General features: G+C 42.2%; 1 protein-coding gene across 8 annotated transcripts in view; it reads right to left on the bottom strand.

Moving 5' to 3' along the window:
• The window catches only part of TNIK (TRAF2 and NCK interacting kinase), a 313,379-nt gene that overhangs the window by 51,651 nt on the left and 247,906 nt on the right, over positions 1 to 13,822 (bottom strand). For all 8 annotated transcript variants that reach the window (XM_044288827.1, XM_044288829.1, XM_044288832.1 and 5 more), the window contains 3 exons: positions 11,197 to 11,303; positions 7,218 to 7,381; positions 2,749 to 2,843 (listed from right to left, as the gene is read on the bottom strand). In XM_044288827.1, the coding sequence (XP_044144762.1) occupies positions 2,749 to 2,843; positions 7,218 to 7,381; positions 11,197 to 11,303 (366 nt within the window). The remainder of the gene's footprint in view (positions 1 to 2,748; positions 2,844 to 7,217; positions 7,382 to 11,196; positions 11,304 to 13,822) is intronic.

The raw sequence follows: 13,822 nt of genomic DNA, 5'->3' as shown, positions 1-13,822 counted from the left end.
CTGAACAGATTTCTTTCCATTCAGAATGCATTAAGACAAAACTGATGCGTTTTTTCCGGTATTGAGACCCTTTACTGGGTTTCAATACCGCAAAAGGATAACACTAGTGTGAAAGTACCCTCAGTTTGCACTTAGAATCATTGATCCATTTTTTTTAACATCAGTTATAATCAGTTTGTGTCAGTTCCGTCAGAGATCAGTTATTATTGAACGGAGAAAAAGTCCTGCATTAAAAAATAAGTGATCTCTGACGGAACTGACACAAACTGATTATAACTGATGCTCAAAAAAAGACGCATCAGTTATTTTAAGTGCAAACTGATGCTGAGCATAAGGGTTCATTCACAAGTCCGCATGAATGGGTCCGAAATTTTGTGGAACAGGTATGGACCCATTCATTTTAATGGGGCCACAAAAGATGCAGACAGCACATGGTAGTTCCGTTCTGCGGCCCTGCGAAAAAGATAGCGCATGTCCTACGGACAAGAATAGGCATATCTATCATAGTGCCAGACATGTGCGGTCCGCAAAACGCACATGGCTGGTGTCCGTGTTTTGCGGATCCGCAATTTGAGAACTGCAAAACACTTGAGGATGTGTGAATGGATCCTAAATGATGCTGAAAATAGCGGATCTGTATTTTTTTCCTGTTCGTCTGACAGATCAGAAGAACGGAAAGCTAAACGGTGATGTGAATTGAGCCATATAGGAATCACATTCATAGATTCTGACTATGACTGGTGGCTATACGGGAGTGTAAATGTCTGAACACTGACATGACAAAAGAACCACTATTCTATACTCATGTTTCTAAATGACGTGTTTCAATGTATAAAAAGATAATTGGTCAGAATAGCCAAGGTCAGAATAGTCAAGCTACAACAGAAGTCTGTATATGATAGTATCTGCCAATTTTCTCTCCTTGTAACCACGCCAGATCAGTACAGTCTGTATCTACCATAACGATAATATACATGCTATAATGAAAAGTAAAATATACCTGGTAAGCCTCCGGTAAGCTGCTCTCCCAAACACAGTATATATACACAGTATATTCAGATACACCATTTATCATTCAGGGGACAAACCTCACCTCTCCTCCTGCTGCTTGCGTTAGACTTATTAATAGGCGCTTAACATTATGAGCGACATAAAAGCATCTTTTATAATCTGTGCTTACAATTGAGCGCCGCCAAATCAGTGAAATGATGGCAGACCCTGTGTTATGTAACTCACTAACCTGTCATCTTTGTAATGTCCCTTAACAAAATGTAAGCAGCTGAAGAATACAGAGATTAGTAAAAAAATAGCAATTTTATAGAGCAGTAATAACTAGCTGAGTATCACACCGCCGAATCCCTATATACAACGAAAATGAAGGCGTTAATGGGAAACATACATACCTAACAATTGTTAGTATTGGATGCAAAACCGAACTAAAAAGATTTCAGTTAGTTGGCTCCTAGGCCTATGGGCATCCCATTAACAATTACAATAAAACACTCATCTGTCCACTCCACTGCCCTGCAGAACCCGGAACTGGCTTCTTCTGGTGACCACAGCGGAACATCATACGCCGCAGCAGTGACATGTGCTTGAACAGCATGTCACTGCTCGTGCCAGTGCATGGCAGCAGCCATGTAACCAAGAGCAGCAAGGAACAGGGCAGCAGTGCAGGCACAGCAGGATCGCAGACAGGTGAGTGTTTTTTTCCCCAAAGGGCAACAGGTTGGGACCATTGGAGTTGTAGACCGGAGGCTCGACAACCCCTGAAAATAGTTGTCCAATAATCTACACTTATCTATCTACAGGATCGGTGATAAGTGATCATGAGTATGGGGTTCCTGTGTCCCCCCCCCCCATCCTGTTTAAGTGGCACTTGAGCATGCACGTAGTTCTATTCAAACACTATGGGACTGAGGAACATAGCAGAGTAGAGCGCGTGGCCCGGCTGTCTCCAACAGTCTCATAGACTTTGAATGGGGTGGCAGCGCACCTGCTCAGCTGCTGCGCCTTTCAAAAAAGGCAATATATGGGATCCCGATATTCAGGATCTGTAGGGTTCAAGTGGTGGGACCCCCAGCTGTGAATAGGTGACATGCGTTTATTCTGGGAAACCTCTCTAGTTACTGGCACGAATCGGATGAACAATTCCATCATAACAATGCTGTCAGCCAGAGGTGAGACAGCTCATCAGAAACTAATACTGTACAGGTGACCAGCAGAACTTACATTGCCCAGAACAGGGATGCCCAACCTGCGGCCCTCCAGCTGTGGCAAAACTACAACTCCCAGCATGCCTGGACAATCAACAGCTATTAGGGCATGCTGGGAGATGTAGTTTTGCAACAGCTGGAGGACCACAGGTTGAGCATCCCTGGCCCAGAACATTAATTGGCGGTATGGTCAATCAGGTGAAAAGTAACATATGCATTAGTTGTGTAACTAGGTTTACTGAGTTGACATAGAAATGTAGATTCCGAGCGAATAATAAAGCTGAAGACAACCCTGTAAAGACAGAAGATCAACTTTGGGTATTACACAAGGTAAAAAAAAAAAAGACAAGAACAAGGTAACACACTTCTGATGAATTGTTAGTAACTGCTGAAAACTGTAAGGAGATTCTTTGTTCCTCAAGTCAGAATACAGTAAATTACAAAATTGAGTGCAACCTGACAGGACACCTTGTGGAGAAAAAGGATCATGACAATATGTGACACATATAAGAGAAACATGCAATAAACTTACAGCTGGTCGACCTGGCCGCGTCATATTGTCTTCAGCTTTTACGTTGGGTCCATCGTGAGGCAACAATGGAGATCCTTCTGGTTTATTGTTACCTGCTGCAGAGACAAATGGCAATATATCCAGATTACTGACTGTACTACATGAGATGTAACATTTCATACATGTGAAAAAGAAATGTTCTAAAAAAATTGTAGGAGATTACGGGAGCGAATATAATAGAACTGTGACTCTGGAGGGAGACGTTACAATAGTAGCTAGGACTCACCAAAAAATAGTGTGACCATAATTTCTCCAGCGCTGGATCTATTTTTTTCTTGCTGTTTAAAGGGAACCTGTCACCATGAAAGGCAATCTGCAGTAGGAGCTAAGGAGCTGAGCAGATTGATATGTAGTTTTATGGGAAAGGATTCACTTTTAAACTTGTAAATTATATATTTGCTTTTTGTAACTTAAGACCGCCCCTGTATACAGCTCTAATTACAGAAGGGGGTGTTATCAGCGATTGATATTATTCTCTGTGTAAGTGTGTATACAGAGATAGCTGTCAGTCACTGATAGCTGTACAGGGGAGGTGTTATCAGTGATTGATAGTATTCTCTGTGTAAGTGTGTATACAAAGATAGCTGTCAGTCACTGATAGCTGTACAGGGGAGGTGTTATCAGTGATTGATAGTATTCTCTGTGTAAGTGTGTATACAGAGATAGCGGTCAGTCACTGACAGCTGTACACAAGGGATGTGTTATCATTCTTTGGGTAAGGCTACTTTCACACTAGCATTTTTGCTGGATCCGGCAGGGATCCGCAAAAATGCTTCCATTACCGATAATACAACCTGCATCTGTTATGAACGGATCAAGTTGTATTAACTTTAACATAGCAAGGACGGATTCGTGATAAACACAGTTGAAAGTCAATGGGGAACAAATTCGTTTTCTATTGTGTTTTGCTCCGCATCCCATGACTGAAAGAAAACCGCAGCTTGCTGGGGTTTTCTCTCCGGTATGGGAACGCAATCAAACAGAACGGAATGCATTTTGGAGCATTCCATTCTGTTCAGTTATGTTTTGTCCACATTAACAATGAATGGGGACAAAACAGAAGTGTTTTTCTCCGGTATTGGGATCCTATGATGGATCTCAATACCAGAAAAGAGAAACGCTAGTGTGAAAGTAGACTAAGTGTATACACATAGATAGCAGTCAGTCACTGATAGCTGAACACAGGGGAGGTGTTATCAGTGATAGATAGAATTCTCTGTGTAATTGTGTATACAGAGATAGCTGTCATTCACTGATAGCTGTATGCAGGGAGGTGCTATCAGTGACTGATATTCTCTGTGTAAGTGTGTATGCAGAGATAGCTGTCAGTGACTGATAGCTGTACATGGGAGGTGTTATCATTGATTGATATTATTCTCTGTGTAAGTGTGTATACAGAGATAGCTGTCAGTCACTGATAGTTGTACACAGGGATGTGTTATCAATGATTAAATAGTATTCCCTGTAAAAGTGGGTATACAGAGATAGCGGTCAGTCACTGATAGCTGTACACAGGGAGGTGTTATCAGTGATTGATAGTGTTCTATGTGTAAGTGTGTATACAGAGATAGCTGTCAGTCACTGAAAGCTGTACTGGGGAGGTGTTATCAATGACTGATAGTATTCTCTGTGTAAGTGTGTATGCAGAGATAGCTGTCAATCACTGATAGCTGTACACAGGGGAGGTGTTATCACTGACTGATAGCATTCTCTTTGTAAATGTGTATACAGAGATAGCGGTCAGTCACTGTTAGCTGTACACAGGGGAGGTGTTATCAGTGACTGATAGCATTCTTTGTGTAAGTGTGTATACAGAGATAGCTGTCAGTCACTGATAGCTGTACACAGGGGAGGTTTTATCAGTGATTGATAGCATTCCCTGTGTAAGTGTATATACAGAGATAGCGGTCAGTCACTGATAGCTGTACAAGGGGGAGCAGCTCCTCCTGCTCTAACATGCAGCCTGCAGATTGCAATGCTTTTTGTGGTGACAGGTCCTCTTTAAACCAATTATCTGAACCAGTCATCTGTACTATGCTGTCCTCACTGTTGGGCAGCACAGTGTAGTGATAGACTTGCTGATTTCGGTGATCTGTCACTTCTGAGGAAACAGTCAGTACTTTTATAGTAAAATGCCAAATCCTACAAGTCATTACACCGATAAACTTGTACAAAGTTTTGCAAGTTATACAAGTTCTGTTTCTACTTTACAAGGTTTAAATATTACCACATTATTGCCGCCATAAAAAGGAATCCTTACCTTTCAGTGCCTCACCTTCTAGTGTTATAACTATACCTTTGTTTGACCCTCAACTATTTGTATAGTATATACCAAATGTAACGTCTCTACTGGTTTATCCTGTCAGCTCTGGAAAAAACTGCTGACAAGTGGAGACAGTCTGCGAGCAGTCATATTCATAAAGGGTTGACTAGCGGTTGCGCATATTAAAATGATGCATATCCATGAATCCCAGACCCTATTCTGCCTGTGCTCTACTGCAGAAAATTAACTTTTTCTGTAGAAATAAGAATGCTGACTTTCCTTGTTTTGTACATCTCTACATGGCCATGTGGCAAAGAGACGAAACTGGGATTAACAGGATTAACAATTAACACCTGCATCAAACACATTTGTAAAACTCCCTCTAAAACTAATTCATGCAGACGAATAATATCTAGTGACTTCAAAATAAATTATATGTGATTTATTCATTTTCATGTGAAAAGCCAATAGAGTCATAATTATTTTTTTTTAAAGTGGTTTGTAAAAAAACATTACACATATTTAAAAAGGATTTTCCGGGACTTCGATATTGATGGCCTCTCCTCAGGATAGGTAATCAAAGAAACTGGTGGGGATCCAACACCCCGCACCCCCATAATCAGCTGTTTTGGGCAGCTGTCAGCACCGGAAACTATACAGTGGATGGAAGGTTTAGCTCACTGGGTAGTTTCCACGGTGGCATGCTGCGGCTCAGCTCCCATTCACATGAATAGGAACTGAGCTGCAGTACTCCAGCATGGCCACTGCACGGTGGACAGAACCTTGTTCTTCTGGCACCATGCATTATACTGTTTCCAGCTTCCTGAAACAGCTGACCGTTGGAAGTACAGGCTGTTGGACACCCACCAATCTAATATTGATGACCTACCCATAGGCTGATTTTAATTAGTGTGAGTTTATAGCTTGGCCTGCTCCCCCTCACTCACTGAAGCCATCTGGGACCAGGAGAGAGATAGTTTGTGGACTCTCATTTCAGTCCTTGGTGGCCATTTGGCGCCGGGAGTGGTGTGGAGTGGGCCCGGCATGCATGTTGGTACCTGCTTTCCTAGGATATTATGGAGGCCATTTTGGCACCAAAAAATGACAGACATCAAAGCGGGCCCAGCATGCATGTGGAACCTACACTTGCTGAATTATATGGTAGCCGTCATGGCACATAACAGATAGAATTTAGTGTTAGGAACCAGTCTAACTAGAGATCGCCTTGACGTGCGGCAGACGGGCTCAAATATTTTGTACAAAATGATTTGCCAAGCATCTCTAACTTGTTAGTATAGCATTTGTAATTGTGACGCAATTTTGTACTTTATTGGGTTTGCAGTGAGCTGTTGCATTGCATGTTTTGTTTAACTATCCTGAGGATAGTCCCAGAAAAACCCTCTAAAACAATTCCATCTCTGAATATCAGATCATATCATTTAAAAAAGCAGTGCTGCTCAGCTGCCCATACATTTGTTTAACCAAACCAAACCTAAAACATACACACTTATGTGTGGCATCAGCTTATCTCCGGGGAGAACAGAAGGAATGGGTATGTTAACACCCGACATCTGCCATGGGGATTGATGGAATGCCTCTATACACATTAGATGGTCGGCTGACATTCATCTAATCTGTGTGGCTGGTCTGATTAGGTATTCACACAAGAAAAACATGCCAATAAAGTAAAAGGGGTTTGAGCTATGTGACAAATTCTGAAAGAAGACTAGCACTTTAACCTCTCATCGAGTATGTTAATCCTTTGGAAGCGACAGATCTAGCTGTAGACATTGTACACTGTGTACTCCGAGAGATCCCATTGTGATTGAATGTTCTAAGACGAGCTCAGCTGGAAATAGGATGTATGCCAAACACAATACAAACATGAATATTTGTACAGGGAAAATGTTTTATTAAACTAATTCACCTTGGCACAATATGAAGCTCTACTCACACACAGATGAAGCTAAAAGCAAAAGTCAGAGCAATGCTCCTACGCACACAATCTCTTCCGAGAGCCGTATGTGGGTGTAAAAGTGTAAGGCACCGTTATTATTCGGTGCTCTGTCAATGCCATCCAACTGCTCGCAGTGCCTGCGGTTTATGTTCATGTGGGTGTATCCTATAATTCTGACTGCCAAGCTGAAGGATTTCTAATCAACCTTACCTCGAACTCTATTTCGTTCACTGGAACCTGCATGAGATCCTGGCTGTGATCCTCCTTGTGAGCTGGGTTGTGAGCTTGGAGTGCTGGAGCTGGAGGAGCTTCCGCTGCTAGTTCTTTGAATGGGGTTTTCTATGACTGTTTCAGTTCTTCTCAGATCCGGGTTACTATACAACATAACAGTCAAAGAAATAAGTATAACATAACAGTCAATAAGATGCTTCGCTGAAGATGATTAGAAGCGGTGACCAGTTCAACAGTGCAAATCTATACTTTCAGGAAATCTTGATATAAAGATTACACATAGTGTCCTATTTAAGCTCCATAAAATAAATTCTACCTTTTGTACTTGGAAATCTCACAGTAAGAAATACCTGGGGACTGAACTCTAATTTCTTCAGGCTTGGTACTTGCAAGATTGGAATATGCATGTAAATTACAGAAAGGTGCAATTAACTGCATGAGGAGAACTGATTTGAAGTGCAATGTACACTACCAGAAAATGAAGAAAGAATGCCTGGAAAATGTAATGCGATTGAGCTGAGACTTACAAAGTATAAACTGCTAGTGGTGCTTGGTCAATGATAACACAACTAAGGTGGGGCTCCCTTTATTTTGGGTATAGGTTGGTGCCGGGTCACATTAATACTGGTTGGCATCTCCCCTTGCTGTAATACAGGATAACACTCTGGCATGGTACCAGTCATACAGATGCTGGATATCTTCCTGTGGTATGTCATTCCAAGCTCTTTCATATTGGACCGGTGGTTCAGCCGAAAGTGGTTGTCGTGCATGGGGGATCTGATACCGCGTCTAGTCCTAGACATTCTCCATTAGGGGGGGATCTGGTGCTGCATCTGGTCCTAGACATTGTCTATGGGGAGATCTGGTGCTGCATCTGGTCCTAGACATTGTCTATGGGGAGATCTGGTGCCCCATCTAGTCCTAGACATTCTCTATTGGGAGGGAGATCTGGTGCTGCATCTGGTCCTAGACATTGTCCATGGGGAGATCTGGTGCCCCATCTATTCCTAGACATTCTCCATGGGGAGATCTGATGCCCCATCTAGTCCTAGACATTCTCCATGGGGGAGAGATCTGGTGCCCAATCTAGTCCTAGACATTCTCCATTGGGGGAGAGCTGGTGCTGCATCTGGTCCTAGACATTGTCCATGGGGAGATCTGGTGCCCCATCTAGTCCTAGACATTGTCCATGGGGAGAGATCTGGTGTCCCATCTAGTCCTAGACATTCTCCATGGGGGAGAGATCTGGTGAGGGAGCTGATGGATACCCTGAAAAGCATATTGTGTAAAATGAGCATTGTGTGAGCAGCCGTTATCTTGTTTGAACACTACGTCTCCTATCTGAGCCAAAAAAGAAAGTAGGACTGGTTTCACAATGTCCTGCACATACAAAAGGCTGGTCAATGTTTCCTCTACAAATACCAGATGTTAACAGCCATGGTAGCTAATTGTGCCCCACACCATGACTCCTGGTGTTGGTACAGTGTCTATCCACACTATGCATGATGGCAGTAGGCATTCTCCAGCCTGCCTGCAAAATCTGACACAACCTTAACATATTCCTGCTGCAGAACCAAATGGTGCACCACCTTGGTTGTGTGATCATTCATCAAACACCAGTAGCAGTTTATACTTCATTCTCAACATGAATTCCAAGAGCCTCTGTCAGCATGATTAATCCTATTAAGCCAAGCATACTGTCTGGTAGAGTTGATCATACTGATTAAAATGATACCTTCCTTTTGTCTGTATGTTAAACAGTTGCAGAGATATCTGTGTTTTATTCATATGCAAATGAGCAGGTTGGGGTACCAGGGGCTGAAGCTGAATCCTTGCAGCACTGCTTTTGTAGCACCCCTGATCTAGAGCGCCCTGGACCTCAGACTGGAATGAAGGTTCACCTTTCAGCAAGACCATGACCTTAAGCACACACCCAAGAAAACACAGCAGTGCCTTAGGGACAACTCTGTAAACATAAATGAGTGGCCCAGCCAGAGCCCTGACTTGAATACAAAGAAAAAGCTTGCAGAGACCTGAAAATGGCTGTCCACCCACGGTCCCCATCCAAACTGACGGAGCTTAGAAGAATGACAGAAAATCCCCAAATCCAGGTGTGGCATCATACCAAAGAAGACTGGAAGCTGTAATCGCTGCCTAAAGTGCTTCAACTAAGGAATGAATAAAGGGTCTGAATACTTAAGTCATTACAATATTTAAGTTTTTCTCTTTACTAAATTAGCAAAGATTTCTAACATTCTGTTTCCACTTTCTCATTATGGGGTACTGAGTGCAGAATTATGGGGGAAAAACTTGGATTTTTATTTTAGCACATGGCCGCAAGATAACAAAATGTGAAAAAAGTGAAAGGGTTTTTAGACTTTCCAAAATGCATTGTAAATGTTAAAGGTTAAAAGCTATGTACACTTTTGGAGGCAATTTTTGTTTACGATTGCATTTTACTCATTTTGGGCTAAAAATCATATTTTTTATTGGCCTTTATTTAAAAATATTGAGCCGTTCTGTCACAAAGGTTTAACTGTTTTTTTTAACTGTGTGACTGGTACTTTCACTTTGTGCTGGTCATTATAATAAACCTTATATGTACACTACTAAGAGGTCATAAACATTTAAAGGGGTTGTCCGAGTTATGAAAAAAAATAATATAGCACTGAAAATCTGATATATAACTGAGCTAAGCAAGTTTTATGCAAAAAAAATAAAATATATATATATATATATTTCCTCATTTCCCTGGTTCTTTTCTGGCCCTTTGTTTACATGCAATAAAAACAATCTCTGCCCCTCCCCCTGCTCTGCTAAGGGAGTGAATACAAGAGCTGCCCTGAGTGACATGTCTGCCTGCTGGGAGACTCAGCAGCATGTTGTATGTGTAGAACTACAAGTCCCAGCTGTATAATGACACTGCTCATACACACAGGATCTTCCCCCTACCTTCTTGTGCAATGCTCTCTCTAGTATGTATTGTCTCTTCACTGCCTGCAGAGCTGTGCAGCTGAAGGGGTTAAGAATCCCAGCAGAGAGTAGACGGCAGTGAAGGGGGCATGGCCAGCACAGTGACGTCTCGTTTACAGGCTTGTAAACAACCTTCATCAGAGCAGGAAGAGAAGCTGACATCACAGGTCATGTGACCCTCAGTAAAATCTGAGAAACCAGCCACTGGAGATAAAGTGAGTGAATTGTAAAGCTGTTACATTTGCTTAGTTAGGAACATAGAAAGAACAAAAAAATAACTCGGACAACCCCTTTAAGCCACATTCATATCAGTAAGATAAGAATTGAACTATAGTGAGTCTTTATAATGTCAGAGAGCAGAGATAAGGAGCCCCTCAGCTCAACAACTGATGGAAAACAGAGAAAATCCAGAGACTGCTTCTAAAACATCTCAGCTATGTACAGAAAACAGAGCTCAGTATTGTTAATAAAGACCAATTGAAAAAAATATTTTAAGCTTGAAATGAGTGCAATTAATAATAATAAAAAATGCCCCCAAATGGTGTACATAGCCTTTAACTTCCTTACTTTAATGTTATATTACAATATACTGACATACTTAATGTAGGCCAGTATATTGAGGCTGTGGATAGGGCTGTTAGGGCATCTGCGGGTATGCTTTAAGAAGCACAGTCCTGGGTACATTTATCTGACCTCAGGCTGTTTCCATAGTGTTATTGGTAATCAGGGCTACAAGTGGGTCCCCAACAGGGTTCACTGCCATGATAGGCTAGAGTGTGTATTACAGCTGTCCTCCCACCGGTGTGCGTATGGCCACAGTGCCAGGGCTTATGCAAGCTCCTTGATATCACAGCAGGTCAAGGTGCTCTAACTACCTCAGGATGTTGACATATGTGGGAGGGATTAACAGCGCACAGAAAAGATGTAAGTAGTCAGATTTCGATTTTTAAATCGGTTATTAATTGCATTCTTTAGGACAGTGCACCTTGCTCTCACAGGCTGTGTGCTCAGTCTACTTCCTAGATTACTGCCATTCCCAGGGCAGTTCTTCCGGGCTAGTGCAGGAGATATAGAAGTAGTCCTTTGAGGCACCTGGAAACAGAAACATCTCAATCAGTGCATATGTTAAGGTGTGAATAAACCTAAGAAAAATGATAGTCACAGAGGATATATACAGTAGATCAAGACATACAAGGTACAGCCATGAGATAGTGGGGCTTTAAATAAATAAAAGCATGTAGACCACCTGCAGTACAGTTCCCCCAAAAAGGAGATGGGGAGTGTCCGCTCCAATAGGTGTTGCTGTGAGAGCAAATGATACAGAATAGCTCATGTATAAGGGTCCGTTGTGCATCTTGACTCGTGGTGATCTGCAACATAACTGACATGCACCTTTGCTTAGGTCCACTGGTGTGGACATTGTCTGCAGCAAGTAAAGCTGTGTGCACAATTCACATCACATTTTTGTCCTATGTATGTATATAGATACAAGACATACAAGTTAAATGGATGCCATACAGTGGCATCTGTCACCATAGGGTTCCATTGTCCAAAATTTTATAAATAAATACAAATAAAGTATCGGTTGACACGCTGGAAACTGTAGGATGGAAAAGTGTAGTGTACTATGCTCTTGCATCCTTTTGTGACCAGCAAAAATATGTTAAAATGTCAAAAATGTCATGTGAACTGCCCCTTAATTCCATAGAAAGTTGGCCATGTATGAATCCAGCCTTAAGGGGTTTTCCAGGATTTTTATATTGATGGCTTATCCTCAGGATAGGCCACTAATATCAGATTGGTGGGGTCCAACACTCCACACCCCTGCCGATCAGATGTCCCCGAGTAGTTCTGTGACCAGAACTATACAGCTTCAGCCACTGTGTAGAGAGAGGCGGACTGGCAATAAACCCTACAAGAAAATTTCCTGGAGAGCCGATGCCCAGGGGGACTGCCCAGGCTCCCCTCATGGCAGGCTGCTGTTTACAAAACCATCTGATGCTCTCAGCATTAATAAAGCTAGGAGCATCGGGTAGTTCTGTACATTGCCAGCTGCTGCAGGTGCCCTCCCAAATTCAACTGTATTTCCATCCTCAGAATGGTTATACAGCTGCAGCTGTGGTGCGGGGTGTCAGATTCCTGCAGATCCAATATTGGTGGCCAATTCTGAGGATAAGCCCCATCAATATAACAATTCTGGAAACCCCCTTTAAGGGTTAATGAACATGAGCAGCATTCACATATGTGAGGATAAAGGATGCTCAATACATCCTCTATGCAGCGTTAAGACTTTGGTGTAAAATTCAATTATGTGGGAAATAATGAGTTGCTTTTATATCTTGCTGTGAGACAATTGTCTGGAAATATGAAGCAATTACATTAATGCTCTTATTTATGTAATCTTACATAAAGCTCGGATCCAGTAATGTGGTGAGTGCTGCCTTTGAAGCTGGACCCACTTAGTACACTGTTTTAATGGGAAATGCATGAGTGACGAGTTCTAGAGCCCCATAAATGAGATATGTTACAGAACTACTGTCTTTTCTAGAGTAAGAGTTGTCAGAATAGCACTCAAGACAATGCTGCCCATTTCTGTATCTCAGTCTACCATGATCAACGTAATTCTAACATAAGGTACGATCTAACAGGTCAAAATCCACTGCCTCCCCAATGAATGTGCCTGTTAATGCAGATAGCTGCAGGGTCTTTCTAGCAGAACTTGCACCACAGCCATATTCTTGCTCCATCGTGCTCTTTATATCTGGGATGCTAACCCAATTCCTTAGTATCCACAGGTTTAAAATTCCAAGGCAGTGACCCTCGTCATTTCATTGTTAATACATGATTTAAGGTGCTTACATGCGTCAACTGAGCAGACATAATGGGAAACAAGCATTTCTTTCTGATAATTGCCTGCTCATCAGCGGAGGTAAGAGCTACATTTATGTGCGGCAATCACTCCCACTGTATGAGGACGAGCGATCACTACTGCATTCACCTGTGCTCATACAGAATCATTGTTTCTAGTCAGCAGATCCCTGTTCACACTGCACGAGCTGATGCCCAGAAATGATGATTGAGGAGTCCACACCAAGATCATTTCACCTGAGGAATGCTCCTTCATCGGGTAATCTACGGCACCTTTACACGGCCGTCCTAATGTTCGTTCCCAATAATTGCCCCATGTAAATTCAACTTTAGTAAAGATTTACATTTTGTCCTTTTTGAATCAATTAAAAAGGACCTGTCAAAAGAGACTTCATGGTATAATATATATATACATATATACATACACATAAAAATAAGTCTCACGAGACATAGGGCACAACTACACTGCGACATTTTGTCGCCCCAATGTCGCGCAACAATTTTTATAATGATAGTCTATGGTGTAGCACTGCGACATGCTTTGACAAAATGTCGCGCAACACGTCATCGTCGTGTAGCCCTAGCCTTAAAGGGTGCTGTGGAGGTCACTTTTAAGGGGGCAGAGGTCATTATTAAAGGGGCAGCTGCTGTGGAGCTCACTGTTAAATGGGTGGTCACTGTTAAAGGGGCGTTCACTGTGGATGTTACTGTTAAGGGGGCAGGCCGCTGTGGAGGTCACGGTT

This window comes from Bufo gargarizans, chromosome 4 (genome assembly GCF_014858855.1).
Source record: "Bufo gargarizans isolate SCDJY-AF-19 chromosome 4, ASM1485885v1, whole genome shotgun sequence".
Lineage (NCBI taxonomy): Eukaryota > Metazoa > Chordata > Amphibia > Anura > Bufonidae > Bufo > Bufo gargarizans.
This window is presented reverse-complemented; position numbering and strand designations above follow the sequence as displayed.